This window comes from Cherax quadricarinatus, chromosome 23 (genome assembly GCF_038502225.1).
Source record: "Cherax quadricarinatus isolate ZL_2023a chromosome 23, ASM3850222v1, whole genome shotgun sequence".
In the NCBI taxonomy this organism is placed as follows: Eukaryota; Metazoa; Arthropoda; class Malacostraca; order Decapoda; family Parastacidae; genus Cherax; species Cherax quadricarinatus.
Window position 1 is genome coordinate 3,161,009 of NC_091314.1, and position 18,445 is coordinate 3,179,453.

Here is an 18,445-nt window from a genome sequence, read left to right on the forward strand (position 1 = left end):
TAGACAACAGGTGGAAAGAAACACGTCCAATGTTTCTACTCTGGCTGGGAATCGAACCCAGGTCCTCGCCGTGTGAAGCGAGAGCGTTAGCCACCAGAGAGGAAGCAGGATTGATGGTGCTGGCGTGGGAAACGAGAAAGAGGTCATTGTGTTAAACGTGGTGCTTGTGGTGGTGTTATTGAAGGCGTGATGCTGGTGGTGATGCTTGCTGTGGGAATATCAAAGAAGTGTTAATATTCAGAGTGGCGATTGTGATGGTGATGCTCAAGTGGTGTTGGGGTGGTATTTGTGGTTGTGATATTGAAAGTATGGTGGTGTGTGTGTGTGTGTGGTGGCGTTATTGAAGATGCGTTGGTTGAGCTTGGGGTGGTAATATTGAAGGGGTGGCAGTGTTGGTGTGGTGAGGGGAGGGAAATAATGTTGAGAGACTGGTAGTTTTTATGTTGAAGGGGTGGTGGTGGTGGTGGTGATGTTAATTAAGAGGGTGGTGATGGTGGTAGTGGTGACGTTGATGAAAAAGAAGACACAAATACAGTTGATGTTGAGGGCTTGGTAGTACTTTGAGGGGAGGTAGTACTGTTTGAAGGCGTGGTGATGTATAGGGAGTGATGGTGATGTTGAGGGCTTCGTAGTGACGTTGACGGGGTGACGGGTGGTGATGGGCACCATCACCACCCGTGGTGGTGATCTTGACGGGGTGGCAACAGAGATGCCAGTGACGACTCCCATTTGTTTTGAGTTGAGGACCCTGGCAACGGCCCATCACCACTAGCAAACACGCCACACGCATCGATACAACCACAGCAACCACCACCGCTACCACCACCACCACCACACTGCCTGGTATTAGAAACATCTTTTGACCTTTGTAATCACATTTCTTTCACAAACTTAGGTGCACATATATTTCTTTTTTCCTTCCAAAAATTGCCACGCGTGTGTTTTTGTTGCCATTTTATGAGGAACAAACACTTAATATGGGACTTAAAATATGACGGCACGCTTAGATGCTCTCTATAGAATCTAAGCTTAAATGGCCGCCTTGCTCTTGTTTATAAAAAAAACTGGCTCAAAAAACTAGAAGCAGGAGCTAGAATTGTCAAAAATATCTAGGGAAATAGGCATAAAAATGGATAAAATGAAGCTTAGTAATGCTGGTAGCGTTTATTGACATTTTCTGAAGTTTAAACTCGATCGAGTCTTTTTTTTAAAAAGGTTCATTTCTTTCACTGTATTTTGGTTTCGTTAAATATTAAATATTTAAAAATATCTCAAGAATAGATCAGTGCATTATTTATTTTATTCTAAATCTGGACTTAGTTGCAAGACTTTTGCTGGTTGTAAATAAACACCTTAGAAGATAAAAAAAAAAAATAGCGTTTCCATCTTCGTTAGAGAAAACGAAGCGTGTCGTGATTGGTCGAAAAGTGTCCATGGTACCCAGTTGCCACTTAACGAGACAACAAACACCGAAGCTCGGTCAATAGGTTCTTTTAACCACACATCACTTCAACACGCAAGCACTGCCACTCTGCACCTCTAACGTCTATCTGCTTCACGAAATCTCCCCCAGTATAGTGCAAAGAACATCTGTTGTCAGTGGAGACTGTGGTCGGAATTTAGCTTCGTGGGCATCAGAACGTGAAGAAGGTACCAGTGTTAGCCAGAGCATCTTCACCACAAGACGAAGTAGCGGTTATATCTCGAGTATGTAGATTTCCCGCACCTCTGGGAGGACAAGGGGTGAGTAATTAAGGTCCTCGTCTGCCATAACTGGGACTGAAACAGCATTTTCAGGTATGACTGGAACATGGGCAATGTCGAAGGGAAAATATTGTGAGAATGCTGAGGGACTCGGGACCTAGAGCTGGAAAGATTGTTTTACGATAGCAGTTGACCAGGGAAAGTAAGTTTATTCAGGTGTACACAAATACAGTTACATAGATTATCATACATAGCAGCATATGTGTAGAGAACCTGGGATAACCTCGCAGGTCAAGTGGAAGACCCATGGTCAAGCTGTCATGGAACACTAACATGGTGTTTGCAGTCTCAGCAACCTTCTCTTTGGAGTCTTGCTCTTATGGTATTCACATTTTGTGCAGTCTTTTTACTTTCGGTATTATAATCTTTAGTCCAACCTCTGTCAGTGCAAGTAAAAGGAATAGTCAAGATTTGGGCCAAAGTTCCTAATTCGGTTAGATTTCAGAGTTAAAGATCTGAAGCTAGTCTGAATATTTATTCTTGTGGATTATGAAAATAGATAAAATATTTTAACGAGGCTGAAAGAATAATATCAACCAAATCCTTATCAACCCCCTGAAAAATGACCGGCCATGTATCCAAAGACTGGCTTGACCTCATCAGCTCTCCACAATGGCGAAGTATACCTCTCCTCCCCTCCAATCAGTTCACAAAAACCGGTTATATCCCAATCAAACCTCACCCACATACTGCCCCAAAAAAATAAATCGAAACCATTAAGTTACTAGACTGATTTTAGTGATTTAACATAAAGAGGCTGAGAGTACATCGTAGTGTTTTAAACATTATGTCTAGAGTCTCAAGACTTGAATCTACACACAATGTGTAGTAAATCTCGTACGACTACGACGTATGTACATCATCTTTCAGGACTCAGCCCCTCAAGGGAGGTTCCTTGACGCTGGTGAGGGGCTCTTGATCTCGGGAATTCGATCTGTTTTCCAGTTCCCTGAATTGACCCTGAATACCTTCCAACCCCTCCCCCCATAGGCGTTGTATAATCCTACGGGTTTAGCGCTCCCCCATGATTATAATAATTTCAAAATTTAGAGACCGGCCACCGGAGAATTATCTTTCAGCTTCTACTGCCTTCAATATTACAAGCATCACTGATAAAGCTTTAGTTACATCAATAAATGTATAAAAGTGCAACTTGTGTTCTACTCATCAACTTGTCATCACCTAATATAATTTTTTCACGCTGGGCAGCCTAGCGGTCACCACCAGATTGCTCCACCAAGTAGCAAAGAAAATTTCTTTTAGGGCCGATACTTGGTAGAACAACGCTCCAGAGGTTAGTTTAGTTTAATATGTTTATTATGCACCCATACCCATCCTGTGGGCGGTAGTCAAAAGATTACAAAGGTACATAATGGGTCCAGGGACTGGACCCCAAAGTTATGATAGCTGAACTAGTTACAAAGGTAATGAACTCCAGATAGATCTGGTCACAAGCATGGCAAGTTACAAAGGTAATGAACTCCAGGTAGATCTGGTCACAATCATGGCAAGTTACAGAGGTAATGAATCAGCCTCACTCCTATACATGGTTACAGTCATGAACAAACTACAAAGTAATGAGCCACTGATACGTCCACACCTGGTTACAATTATGAGTTATAAATACAAATATTAAGTGGACCATAGAGGTGCTGCGCAGTAACAGACAGCCTAATACCCAGTCATCATTTTTTTTTTCAAACTAGTTACCATGGCCATTGATGAGGCCATGGCTGGCTATAATTGGAAGAGGCCACAGCTGGCCATAATTGGGAGGGGCCACGGCTTGTTATAATAAGATAAAAATATTCAAGTATTCAGGGAAATTTTAAAAATAATAAATTTAATTATTCAGACTTATCAGGAGAGAAATTCCATATATGTCATTTTAATATATTTATGTTCACCTAAAAGGCCAGCCGCTTTTAACGGATAAGCTCAGATTTTACGAGTCCAGGTACCGCTTGTGTGACTAGCGATAAGCTGAACTGATGACCTGGCGTGTCCCGTACACGTATGTCCCTCGTATAACCAATTATCAAGCCGAATTATTTCTATTTTGGGTCGACAAAAGATCAAGACTCGTGTCAGGACATTGCCTTGGAGGATTTTTTTAAATAATGATCTGTCAGCTCTGGACTATCAGGAAAACATGAGAATGCTGATACTAAAAATTGCATGGTGCCTGACTCTAGCACAATGTTATAAAAAAAGTTGGTGACTAATCTGTTTCAACTAGACACTGTTACACGAGTGATATATATCCACACTTTTATTATAGTTTCCTATTTATATCTGTCATTGCTGCTCATTCAGATTTTATATATATATATATATATATATATATATATATATATATATATATATATATATATATATATATATATATATGTCGTGCCGAATAGGTAAAACTTGCGATTTTGGCTTAAATAGCAACGCTCATCTTGCCATATAGGACAAGTGAAAATTTGTTTATGCAATAATTTCTCCAAAATCATTCTGAACCTAACGAAAAAAAAATATTTCACTGTGTTTTAGTATTAAATTATTGTAACCAGATCTAAAATATATTTAGTTGGGTTAGGCTAAAGTAAATTGTTCTTGTTATAATAAGGTTAGGTAAGTTTTCTAAGATTCTTTTGGTACAATTTTTTTTAAATTAACATTAATGAAAAAAATATATCTTTAAACGTATAAGAGAAAATTTTGGAAAGGACTTAATTTTAAATGAGTTCTTACTAATTGACCAGTTTTACATATTCGGCACGACATATATATACATATATACACACACAATTAGATATTGTCATAGGCATAGTGTATATTTATGAAAGGAAGACCAAATGGAATTAGTGTTACTCAAGGGAAAGAATGAAGCGAAAAATATTGAACTACCAGCGTAGATAAAGCGTCTGATTAACGCGCTCTGCAGTGCTTATACGATCCCATCACTTGTATATTCCATTCTTCATGACGTTTATACTCTTCGATCTCGTTGTTTTTATAGTGTCTGCCACACATGATCACATCTCGTGCAACTCTCCTCCTTATTCAGTGTCTAGTTCTCGCTGTTCACTCGTTAAAAGGGCTGCATTTGATATCTAAGTTTTGCTTTTCACAACTGCCCAGGCACACCCGGGGCCAGGAGCTGTGACTCTACCCCTGCTACCACAAATAGGTGGGTACACACACGATATAAGATACTCAGAGGCGCTGACAAGGCTGAAGGACTGACTGGAATTCAAAGCTGAGGGAGGGTCCGACGGAACGTGGAATCATGAATTATTAAACCACGGTACGGGTGGGGATTGAACTCGCGGCAGGAGTCGTAAAAGCTCCAAGCCAGCGCGTAAGCCACTGGGCCAGCTGGCTTTGTTTGCAGTCGTGCCATTACGATTTCATGAGTCGAATTATCATGGGGGAGCGTTAAACCCGTAGGGATTATAGAGCGCCTGTGAGAAAGATTGGATGGAAGTTATTCAGGCTTAATTCAGGGAACTGGAGCACAGATCAAATTCCCTAAATCAAGAGCCCCTCACCAGCATCAAGGAACCTCCCTAGAAGCAAGCCATTTTGTGTGTGTGTGTGTGTGTGTGTGTGTGTGTGTGTGTGTGTGTGTGTGTGTGTGTGTGTTTCAAAATTAGTATATTATCCTGCAGGTCTGTTTATCCACGACCCACTGAATCAGGTTCCTTTTTTAATTGATTTTTTCCGTTCTCAGCTGTTAGGTTATTCATCTTTATTTGCCTTCTTATGAAGAATTTTAGTCCATGTTAGTTAATTTCAGAGAAAAAGGACACTTGGGTACAATTAAGGATGTTTATTTAAGTCAGCGTTTCGCCACGAGTGATATAATCAGTCGTAATGATGAAGTCCTAATGTAATTAGGAGTGGCGTAAGGTGTTAATTTCCACGGTTTGTCAGCACACTACAGACACTGAGTATTATCGTTTATCATATTGACTCGAGTGTAAACAAATCAGAGACAGGGTGATTTGCCACTGGTTCGAGTCCCACCCGTTCTGTGGTTTGATTCACTTAGCTTCTACGCATGTAGGTAAACATTGGTTGGTGAGAGTCGAGGAGCCGCCTCGCTGCAGTGTTGACTACCTGAACTGTTCAAGTTTTCTTCCTCTTCTATTATTTTATCTCGCTGGCTCTTTCTGTGACTGTGATTATTTAAATTTTGGCTATTTGTTGCTCTCTCTTTACTGTTATTGTTTGTATATCATTTTTCCTTACGTCTCTAGTGTGTGTGTGTGTGTGTGTGTGTTCTTCCTAGCCTGCCCTTTAAATGGCTCGTTAGGTGTCAAGCCTTTTAATACGCTGGTGAATTTACTAAACATGGGTCATTAAGGTTATAATTTACCCAGATAATATCAATAAGGGGGCTTAGATACTAATACCCCTCAGAGTATTTGTCTTGTTTATATCCAAAATCTTGCGATTTTGACTTAGAGAACAATGGCCATTGAGTCTATCAGAGGGTGTAAATTCGTCATTACAACTCTGTGAAAATATGGCGAGCAGAAAGAAATTAATCAGTTTTGTTGCTCACTAAAACTAATTTAATTTGGTCTAAGCTAAGACAGCTAAAATCATATAATAATTTTTATCAAGTTTGGGTTGCTAAGTTATGGAAAGTTATGGTTGCAAACACACGGGACGTGTAGCTGATGAAACCGGTCGTGTACAGGTCACGTCCAGCCTTAATTACTCACGTGTGGTTCATATATTGTAAAGCTAATTAGCTAAGCAGCCAAACAGCCCAGTAAGACCTAAAACTAAATGGTTATAGCTGACCATAAATTTTAAAGTGGTGGACCGGTGGGCCAGAGGAAGGCCTCGGTCACATGACCAAAAGCTCCAACGGCGGGTCATAATCTAAGATCCGCGTCAGGAAACACTTGTCCTGTTTCATAAGAACATAAGAAAGAAGGAACACTTCAGCAGGCCTACTGGCCCATGCGAGGCAGATCCAATTCTCCCACCGGCTTAAGTCGGTCAGGTCAGGTTACCTGACAAACCTGACCTAACTTAATCAGTACGACATTCAGTAAGTATGTATTCATTAAAAAATGACGGAATATATACATAGAGAAGTATAGATATGTGTATATATGATAATATACTTTTATCCATATTTTAGGAGTAAAAGCAACCCTGGTTGTGAAAAGTTCTTGGACCGTATGAGGTTGTTATTGCTCCCATTAACCAACCAGAAAAATCACAGCCCTGAGCTTACAAGAAAACGCTTGAGAGGTTATGTTGACAACATGTCTCAAACAAAAGTGGTGGAGGAATGCCCTCACTCCCCCCCCCCCGAGGGGATACCCTAGCCACCCTAGATGTTTCAAGCACCAGGGTTTCACTCTGTTATGTTGTGGCAACACTTGGTGGTGTTGTCGTGGTCACTCTGGCAACACTGACGTACTCAGACGTCAGATTCACTAATCTTTCTTTCACTTGTCTAAAGGATTTCCAGTAAGGATTTATTTTTCAAAATCCCCCCCCCCCCAGTCCGTGAGAAATGAGCTAATTTTTATTGTATCGATTAGATTTTGATTGTATCGATTAGATTTTGATTGTATCGATTAGATTTTGATTGTATCGATTAGATTTTGATTGTATCGATTAGATTTTGATTGTATCGATTAAATTTTGATTAGTTTCAATTAATTTTGAAATTGACTTTTAATTTAGCAAACTGTTCCATCCATACTTTATGGGAAGGGGGGGGGGAGGGGGTTGGCACTGATGTTATGTAAGGTGTCTTGATCCAGTGAAATGGAGATGACCTCCCGTTCCTCAGAACAAACCTGATTACCTCCCATTTCCCAGGAGGTCTTTCATACTGGCCTAGTGTTGCCCCGTGAATATCATGTATGAGCAATAGACTAGGTTTTTGACGACCAGGCTGGTTTTTGACGACCAGGCTGGTTTTTGACGACCAGGCTGGTTTTTGACGACCAGGCTGGTTTTTGACGACCAGGCTGGTTTTTGACGACCAGGCTGGTTTTTGACGACCAGGCTGGTTTTTGACGACCAGGCTGGTTTTTAACAACCAGGCTGGTTTCGAAAAATCCCACTTAAGGGACATCAGACAACCACGTCCAAAATCACTCGCACAGTCACTACGACTGCCCACGAATCTTCTGAGAGCGCACAACAGAGCGCGCCTGGGTTCAATTCGAGGACAGAAGACGTATGGGGAAGTACTGATTATATTCGCTCCTCTTTATTTAGCAGTTAATAAGTACCTGGGTGTTTTATACTGGAAAATAAAATTTAAATAAATAAGGGACACTTGGACCATAGCTTCAGCTTTTGTTAGTAAACAAAAGTAGACACACAAGGTGAATAAGGTGAATCAAACCCCCGCTCCTCTCGTAGGCGACTACATTGGTACACCAATCTTTATTCCGTTGAATTAGTGTTCAATTTTTAGTAGGGAAATTTTCTTTGCCTTAAAATTAAAATAATTCTCTTTAGATTCGTTTATTTTTTTATAGCAGATGTCCGTCTGTGACTTGGTGGGCCCAGTAGACGAGCAGGCAATGTGTACAGTGTGTGTGGCATGACGTTGGTGATAGGAAAGCCTCTTTCCACAAGGATCAGCGGCTGTGTATGACCCTTGTAGGTCTAGAACTTAGTTTGGATTATAATAATCCACATGGCTCATTACCAGGCTTACTTTCTGTGGAATGAGAATTAGGCATTCAAGTCTCACCTGTCACCACCTGCTTTCAGGGGATCCTGCTCCTCTCTGTGCAGATGTTAGTGCTGTGGCTGTGTAGGTGTACTGGTGGAGCACACCCACACTATGTAAATAAGACACACTGCCGGTTATAGCGTTTTATTGTGGACACGTTTCGCGCACAAGGGATTTTATCAATTCAGGTGAATAAAATGCCTAGTGGGCGAAACGTCAACGCAGTCAAATACCTTAACCCACATTTTTTCTATTAGCATAAGTACTGTAACTGTTCTACCTATGCAAAGATTCAGATCTACAAAATTTATGGAGTAGTTGTGTGACTACTGAGATACCTTCCGGAGCCTCGGTGAAATTTTAATTCCCTATTTTACCATTTTCTTATTTTTTACCCTCACTTTACATTGATTAATTTAACCTCGTGTGAAATTATTTGTGCATATTCTTGTGTGAATAATTTTTTCGTTTGATCAAACATACTTGTCTGCCAATTCCTCAAGTGCCGCGTTGCCCATACTGGCTTAGCGTTTCCCGGGAAATACGATAATTGTATTTAGGTGATTTATGCTGTTTTAAAAAGGTTTTTTTCTTTGTTTTTACTTGAAAAAGGAATTCACGTCCTGCCTTTTCAAGAGAAGTGTTTATTTTTTTTTTCCTTTCTCGTCCATGAGGGTTTAGCTCCTCCACCTCTTCATTTCCTCATGGAAAGAGGTGGAAGGCCTCTTATTCTGTCCTTCACTGAGTTCCCTTCGTCTCTCAATCATCAGTTTTTACAATCATCAATTTCATCAATTTCTTTGTCTCTCAATCATCAATTTCATCAATTTCTTTGTCTCTCAGTCATCAATTTCATCAATTTCTTTGTCTCTCAGTCATCAATTTCATCAATTTCTTTGTCTCTCAATCATCAATTTCATCAATTTCTTTGTCTCTCAGTCATCAATTTCATCAATTTCTTTGTCTCTCAATCATCAGTTTCATCAATTTCTACATATGTTTATTTTTGCAGCCGCTGAGGATGGCCCCCGCATGCGGCACGGTGATGCTGGGCGTGTTGACGCTTGCTGTCTTGCTTCTCCACGTCCCTCACGCCGCAGGTCAAGCAGGTACTACTAATTCTTTACCCCGGTGAACTGCGGGAGTTTTTCTAGTCCCGGAACCCGGTCATGGGCCAGTCTCTCTTCTGGTACTTGCCAGGTTAACCAGTATGTTGCTCAAGCTGGAGGCTTGCTAACCCACAGATCCATCACAACCTGGTTGATTTGGCTTGTACACACACACACACACACACACACACACACACACACACACACACACACACACACACACACACACACACACACACACACACGTTTTCACTTTGCCTTAGACTACCTAATGTTGTACCTACCTGGTGTTATACTAGGTGTAATACTGTTGTAAGATAGGTACTGTAAGATCTCGGAGCTATGATGTCATCCAAGTGTGATCTACTCTAGTTAGGGAACACGTGTAATACACGAATAATACAAGTACGGATGATTTTTAAGCGATACCTGTGTGATACAAGAGCGATACTCTTGGCATGCTTGTGTGATATATTACACGCATGATACATGTGTGAGATACTTGTGATACAGGAGTGGCAGCATCAAAGGGGCAGTTTGACTTCTGATTCTAGTCTAGGTAAGGTTAAAAGTTTAGCAACGAAAGTGGTTAAGGAGGTCGATTCACAACCAAAAGACTCTGGGTTCGATTCCCAGGCGGGACGGGTGGTAAGGGCAAGTCTTCTAACACGTTCTATTCCTCTTCCCCTCGTAATAAATAGGTATCTAAGGGTATTTCAGTCATTTGAAATCTGATCTTGCGGGATACTAATATACCTTAGATAAATCTGGGCTTTAGAATAAGATGTAGTTGGTTGTGGGTAGCATCCTGGGTGGGAGGAACGAGAGACAGATGTAATCTTAGATAATGTTGAACCTTGAAGTATTATCGCCAGGGTCTCCAACAAGATTAAGAAAGAAATTATTGTACGTTTTGCCCGTGGATCAGGCGAAGCATCTCTTCGGCGAAAACCTGTTGTACAGGCGGGACGTCTCAGAGTTGCAGGTGTGGTTGTTGTGGTTGACATCGTGGAGAATGTAAGTGAGCCTTGAATATGAGTGAGCTTTGAGGGGGAACTGACGTAGGATGTAAGAGTATTGGTTTAGAAAATAGTACAATGTTTTCCGTGATCAGTGGTGAACGGCAACTGGAGCGACTGGTCGGTGATCGGCACTCCGTGCACCAAGACCTGTGATGGTGGGTTCACTACGATAGTGAGGTCGTGCACCAACCCGGCACCGGAAGGAGGGGGAGACCTGTGCGTCACGGACGAAGGGCAGGTCGCTACGAACGGCTTGGACTTCAAGATAGCAGCATGTAATGTGCAGACATGCTGGGGTAAGTGTCTCTCTCTCTCTCTCTCTCTTATATCGATACCTTATAATCATGGGGGAGCGCTAAACCAGTAGGATTATACAGCCCATGTGGGGAGTAAGGTATTCAGGCTTAATTCAGGAAACTGGAGCACAGATCCAATTCCCTAGATCAAGAGCCCCTCACCAGAGTCAAGGAACCTCCCTTGAGGGATTATATTGCAACAGAATATATAAAAATGATCATATTTAGCTGGGTGGTTTAAGGCGTCAGGTTGGTAGCTAAGCTACAGTCGTGGGTTCGAATCCCGCTGGCTGAGATTTTTCTTTACCCCTATATATATTATATATAATTAAACAGTTTAAGCCGACAAACTGTGTACCATGGGATACAGTGAACGTCACAGTAGTACCACTAACACAACTTTGTCACAAGTGATACTGTGTAGCTGAGAGGCTACAGCTCTAGGTCTGTTATGCACGTGAACCAAAGTTCGAGTCTTCGTCCAATCCTGTTTATTCAATTTTTATATATTCACTGTTCGTAAAGCATAATTGAGAATCTGACTTGTTTTCTAATATACTTTATTGATATACACCAGTAAGTCTGATGAGAGGATCCATTGATGCTCATGAAGGGCTCTTGATCCTAGGAATTGAAGTTGCCCTCTTTCTCAGTTCAGACATGATTACTTCCCGTTTGCCAGGAGCTGTATGATCCCTAAGGGTTTGGCGCTTCCGTATGAATGAAATGAACATTTTAATGGAAAAGCGCTATATACGTAAGGGTTATGGTACTCCTTGGCAGTGAGAAGGATGGCGGAGGGGTGGGTCAGTCCAATGTCTTGGATCATAATTCCATCTCGTCTTATAAACCAATATGTATATAGAGTGGGGTAACTCTTCTAATAATTTTGTATTGACAGTTAACAAGAATATTGATTGGGGTAACTGTTCTAAAATTCTTAATTTATGTTGGCAGCTAACATGTAAATTGATGGGGTAACTGTTTTAAAATTCTTTCCTTGTGTTGGCAGCCAACGAGTGGAGTCCCTGGAGCAACTGTTCTAAGGTGTGTGGACGAGGGAACCAGACCAGCTACGCCATATGCGGCAACGAGACTTGCACCGGTATACAGTACAAGGAGAAGAAGTTAGCCTGCAACACCTGGAACAAGACTACCTGTCCTAGTAAGTCTGCTGGGAGTAATAGAGGGAAGTTGTCCAGGTACGTCTGCTGGGTTCCATACAGACCAGCTGCCTAAGTCTGCTGAAGAACCAAAGAGACCAACTCTTCCGGTAAGTCCGAGGGAGCCATGGAAAGCAGATTTCTTAGTAAGTTTGCTGGGAGCCTTATAGATCATCGCCAAGTAGCCATGGACACCACAGAGACCACGCAACCAAGCAACGTCGCCGACCAGCCACAAAGACCACGTATAAGGGAAAAGTTGTTTACCACACATTGACTTGGTGTCAAGGTTGAACCAACAGGCTGTCATGGAGGTTTTTAGTAGAGATCAGATGATATAGATTAAATAGACATTAAGTTGGGCACCGCGGAAGCTGATTGTGTAACTGACCGAATCCAAAACTAAAGTCAGTGATCAGGTTGATGTTTCAGTGACTAAATAAAAAAATCCTTTTGTTACCGTTGTTGCGGGCTACGTAGGACGTTTTTAAGCCTTGTTTACGTACCTGTCGTAGACCTCTGCGTGTTAGTGGTCTATCATAGCCTCAAGCCTTCCTGACCTGGTTTCAAGATTAGGGTAAATCCCCATTCATGGGGCAGGGGGATCCAATGAACAATGGTAGGGAGGAATTTTTACATGGTGGAAATATTTATAAAATAGGGTCGAATCTCAAAAAGAAAGAATTAAAGTTACTTGTAAATATCTCTTCAGTAGTGTCCCCCAGTGTCCAGATCTGAAACACTAGTCTTGGCCACTAAAGTTGATATACATTAATATGGGTTATTTACAATACGTCAGATGAGTCTTGTTTTGTTTACACAGATTCCCGCACTCTCTGGCTAGATCAGTAACATAGATTTTGTATTGCCAATGAATCTTGATTAACTGTAATAAGGAGACTCGACGAAAATTGTTTACCTGCTGCTGTAACAACTAGTCACTCACCAGCCTACACATATACTAGTCTACACACCAGCTCACACATATACTAGTCTACACACCAGCTCACACATATACTAGTCTACACACCAGCTCACACATATACTAGTCTACACACCAGCTCACACATATACTAGTCTACACACCAGCTCACACATATACTAGTCTACACACCAGCTCACACATATACTAGTCTACACACCAGCTCACACATATACTAGTCTACACACCAGCTCACACATATACTAGTCTACACACCAGCTCACACATATACTAGTCTACACACCAGCTCACACATATACTAGTCTACACACCAGCTCACACATATACTAGTCTACACACCAGCTCACACATATACCAGTCTACACACCAGCTCACACATATACCAGTCTACACACCAGCTCACACATATACCAGTCTACACACCAGCTCACACATATACCAGTCTACACACCAGCTCACACATATACTAGTCTACACACCAGCTCACACATATACCAGTCTACACACCAGCTCACACATATACCAGTCTACACACCAGCTCACACATATACCAGTCTACACACCAGCTCACACATATACCAGTCTACACACCAGCTCACACATATACCAGTCTACACACCAGCTCACACATATACCAGTCTACACACCAGCTCACACATATACCAGTCTACACACCAGCTCACACATATACCAGTCTACACACCAGCTCACACATATACTAGTCTACACACCAGCTCACACATATACTAGTCTACACACCAGCTCACACATATACCAGTTCACACATATACCAGTTCACACATATACCAGTTCACACATATACCAGTTCACACACCAGCTCACACATATACCAGTTCACACACCAGCTCACACATATACCAGTTCACACATATACCAGTTCACACACCAGCTCACACATATACCAGTTCACACACCAGCTCACACATATACCAGTTCACACACCAGCTCACACGTAAGTCACTATTTTTTCACTATATAACATTCAGTGGGTTTCTGATACTGGTTAATGAGTCTTGATCATAGAAAACACAGCTGCTTTCTCATCCCTTTCCTCTGATCAAACCTGATTAGGTAATCAGTACTTGTTTGGCTTCTACGGGTGTAGTCCCCTCATGGAAGGGAAAGGGTTGGTTCCTTGAAACCGATGAGGGGCTCTTGATCCAAGAAATTGCTCTCCCTCTTTCTTGCATCGAACCTGAATGCCTTTTGACTTCACTACCAGCAGCTATGCGACCCCTACGCTTTAGCGCTCCCCCGTGAACATAATTACAAAGCATTAAACCCGTAGTATTAACAGAAGTAATATTTCTACAGGTCCGTGCTTGTCTACGAAGTGCCCGGACTACGGAGTGTGTAGAGATGACTCCAATAACACGGACCCCATCGCCACCTGCGTGTGTACAATGGGATACAAGATGAGCCCAACTAAAACCTCTTGCGTCCGTAAGCTTTCCCGTGATGTTTATCTTCTCAAATTCACCTTACCTGTGTGATGAGACCTGTGTTCTTGATATTCCCCCATCTTTCCAGTAAGTTTGCCTTTTCATTCTCAACAGTTTGTAGAAGAAAAAAAAACCCGAGTTGATGAAAAGCTTCAACATGTGCAAGGAAATCTTCCTTAGCTTTGTATCAGTAAATGGTAGCTTACTAACTTTAAGATCTGTTTACAACATAAAGGTTTATGGCAGTTTCATTCAGTAAGGTGTGAATTAAAAAGTGATCTGTTTACATACACTCCACTTGGGGGAGGTATTGTAACCTTGTTCAGGATAAAATCAGTTATACACTCTTGGATAACTATCTTGTGATGCAGGTCCTCCGCCCAGTACGCCTACTCCACGTCCCATACCTACGATGCCTCCTGCTCAGAAGGTCGTAGCTACGGTCATCTCGAAGTCAGCCTCTACCGTCATCATCATCTGCCTCAGTATTTGCCTCTGCATCTTCTTCGTCTTCAGGATATTCACGCCTGATCGCGTCATCCAGATGAACATGGAAATCGCCCTTCTTCTCGCCCACTGCATCCTTATGTCCCCCTCTTCTATTACTCAAAAGCCGGTGGGTCTATTGTTGAACTTTGGAATGAGTGAGATATGGACGTAGAGATATAGGTATATATATAATTTTTTTCTGAAGGTGGCTCAAGTTCGTTGGATCGAAGAGAAACCCTTAAACCATCCTATCCTTCTCGTAATAATGATAATAGGGAGGTGAATTTTCAGTAGGAAATATTACTGACTGAACTGACTGCCTCTCAGCTGACACACTACTAGACCGTCTTTACCACAGTTTTCAGAAGATCTCTTACGTACATGCAGTGGTAAGCTGGTATAGTGATGGACCAGCACTATCAAGGCCTCTGGTTCAGTATCCACGAATCCTCGCACGACAGGACGAGATTCTCATTTCAGGGGAAAGGTAAAGAATCTCTGGTATAAATGTGACAGTTTATTTTTATTAAATAAGATTTGTTACTATATTAGTCATGAGAGGAGAGCTAAACCCATAAGTCATCCAACGCATTAAGGGAGTGAGAGGTAATCAGGTTCAAGCAATGGTATGGGAGAAGTCCAGTTTCTTGGCTTGGAAGTCCCCCTCAAAGGAGGGTTCCTTGACGCTGGTGAGGGGCTCTTGATCTAGGGAATCGCATCAATGCTCCAGTTCCCTGAACCAACCATGAGTACCTTGCATCCCCCCCTTTCATAGGCGCTGTATAATTCCTACGTATTTAGCGCTCACTATGATATAAGTGGGTCAAGAGTACCCCACTGTCTTAGACATAAGTGTGTTGGTACACTGTTACATTGTGGGCACGAAACTCAGCCGTGGTGAAATCCGTCGGTATTCCAGCAAGGCTTCACAGGCTGGAAATGACAGCTGCCAAAATTTTGATAAAATTAGGCTATGTTTCGATCAGTCCTAAGAGCTAATCCCACAAGGGTCATGTAACTTTGCTTATTGATCCAGAATGAAAGGAAAATAAATCAGTTTTATCTGCAATTTTGAGTTAGTTTGTTCGGGTTGTTTCGTTTCTGATTTTGTAATTTGTATTTATTTTTTAATTCAGTATAATGTGAAGACGTGTACACAACCTGCAGACAGACAAGTTATTGGAGAAATTCTTCACTCTGTGTAGTGCTTGTTCGTCATGACACGAGAAAACTCTGCACGGAACAGAACTTCGACAAAACAGAAGTCTTCGTGTCAGCCGTTCCCATCACCCAATTATTGTGTACCCGTCACCCAGTTATTGCGTACCCATCACCCAGTTGTTGCGTTCCTATCATCAACAACGAGGGTAGACTATGGCAGAAATCGGCAAGTGGGAGAAAGACGCATTACTAATAGAGGCAACTTTTTTTTTTTTAAAGTGTTACCATCAACAACACAGACATTGCGATGTCAGACTTCGTAATGTTAGATACTGAAATTACAGATGTAACAGCATCTGCTGCTTCGTCTGCCATGGCAGGTAATATACAGATGGGAGAAAAATATTTCTTTCTTTCAGATTATCTGCACGGTGGTGTCGATATTATTGCACTTCTTCTTCACTGCTTGCTTCATGTTCATGTTCTTGGAATCGCTACACATGTACGCCTACGTGGCCTTCGTCATCAAGAGGGAAGGGATGTTCAGCCGGGCTCAGAACGTCCTGGTTGGCTGGGGTGTGGCAGCCATTATCGTCCTCTTCTGCATGTGTTTCCAGTTTTCAAATTACGGCGGAGTGTACGAGTGAGTTGACCATATCTCTTAAAATAAGATTTTTGTTGAGATTTTTAACTCTGGGTAGGGAGGGCTAACCACCCAGGATAACCCAATAAGGTCATCGGGGAATGTCTCTTACTTCCACTGGTATCTTTAAATCTTGTACCGTAAAAAAGCGACCCACACCCACGGGCCTATTGACTGCTAAGTGAACAGGAACAGCAGGTGTAAGGAAATACGCCCATAGTTTGCTCGTTCATGTGACTTGTTCGTAACCTGCTTCTGGCTTCCTCAGATGCTGGTTGATGCTGGATACTCCTCTTATGTATGGGGAGATGGTGCCTATTGTTACTCTGGTTGTGATGACCTTCACGCTCACTGAGGCAGCAGGATCTGCAGAATACATGCCACTGAAAGGTAATGTAAATGTGAGCTGTGGTTGAGGGTAGTGGGCGTAGTGGTTGAGAATGGGGTTGATTGGTGTGGATGAGGAGAGGTTAAGGGAAGTCAACCTGATGACACAGGAGTGATAGGGGAGGACATGATAACGACGTATAAAATACCGAGAGGATTTGACAAGGTGGACAGGGTCAAAATGTTTCAGGAACATGGGAACACAACTGGAAGTTGCAAACTCAGACGAGTGACAGGAAGTATTTCTTCAGCCTTAGAGTTGTCAGGAAGTAGAACAATGTGGAGTGTAGTGGAGGCAGAATCCATACATAGCTTTAAGAAGTACGATAAGTCTCTTGGAACCGGGAGTGGGTGGGCGTAGTAACGGCCTGCTGAGAGGCGGGGCCAAGAGCTGGGAAAACTTGTGTGAGTGTACATACACACACACTACGACGAGAGGTTAAGGGAAATTTACCTGACAACACTGGAAGACAGGAGAGATAGGGGGACATGATAACGACATACAAAATACTGAGAGGAGTTGACAAGGTGGACAAAGACAGGATGTTCCAGAGGTGGGACACAATTAGAAGTTGAAGACACAGATGAATCACAGGGATGTTAGGAAGTATTTCTTAAGCCAGGAAGTGGAATAGTCTGGAAACTGATGTAGTGGAGGCAGGATCTACACATACCTTTAAGAAGAAGTATGATGAAGCTCATGGAGCAGGAAGTGTGACCTATTAGCGGCCAGTGAAGAGGCGGGGCCAGGAGCTGTGAATCTACCCCTGCAACCACAACTAGGCGACTACAGAACAAACTCTGCAAATGTCTAACACACGTCTCTCCTCTGGATCAGGTATGGACAAAGGTCAGCTGGTGAGCGCTAAGTTCTCTCAGCGCACGAACCTGGTCATCATGCCGCTGGTGTTCTCCCACATGCTCCTGGGGATGCTCTCTGAATATGAGCAGAACCTGGCTCTATACAGCATCTTCTCCTTACTCAACAGCATCTCTGGCGTTGTTATTCTCTTCTTCCACTGCTCCAACAATCAACAGGTACTTCTCCTTACTTAACAGCATCTCTGGTGTCGTTATTCTCTTCTTCCACTGCTCCAACCAACAGGTACCTCAATATCAGCTGATATTTTTTCCCCTGTTAAATAAAATTTCAGCCAGTCGAGTAGATGTTATAACCAGATTTTCAGGCCATCGGTCTGAAAATCTGGTTATATAAGCCTTTTTTTTCCCCTTTTAATACTTTTATTGACAATCCAGCTATGGTTCCATGGAAATGGGTTACATTAAATGAGC

General features: G+C 42.2%; 2 protein-coding genes across 6 annotated transcripts in view; one reads left to right on the plus strand and one right to left on the minus strand.

The window, feature by feature from the left end:
- Window positions 1-18,445, minus strand: part of LOC128685824 (G-protein coupled receptor moody-like) — a 377,281-nt gene that overhangs the window by 103,448 nt on the left and 255,388 nt on the right. The gene's annotated exons all lie outside the window — the stretch shown is intronic.
- The window catches only part of LOC128685825 (putative adhesion G protein-coupled receptor E4P), a 100,014-nt gene that overhangs the window by 80,917 nt on the left and 652 nt on the right, over window positions 1-18,445 (plus strand). Inside the window, exons 1-9 of one of the 2 annotated variants that reach the window (XM_053772511.2) lie at window positions 1,515-1,743; window positions 9,489-9,585; window positions 10,700-10,903; window positions 11,916-12,068; window positions 14,345-14,473; window positions 14,844-15,088; window positions 16,542-16,765; window positions 17,034-17,155; window positions 17,991-18,190. In XM_053772511.2, the coding sequence (XP_053628486.2) occupies window positions 9,498-9,585; window positions 10,700-10,903; window positions 11,916-12,068; window positions 14,345-14,473; window positions 14,844-15,088; window positions 16,542-16,765; window positions 17,034-17,155; window positions 17,991-18,190 (1,365 nt within the window). In that variant the 5' untranslated portion in view covers window positions 1,515-1,743; window positions 9,489-9,497. Of the gene's footprint in view, window positions 1-1,514; window positions 1,744-9,488; window positions 9,586-10,699; window positions 10,904-11,915; window positions 12,069-14,344; window positions 14,474-14,843; window positions 15,089-16,541; window positions 16,766-17,033; window positions 17,156-17,990; window positions 18,191-18,445 lie in introns of those variants that run through there. The other variant, XM_053772512.2, reaches the window with a different exon arrangement.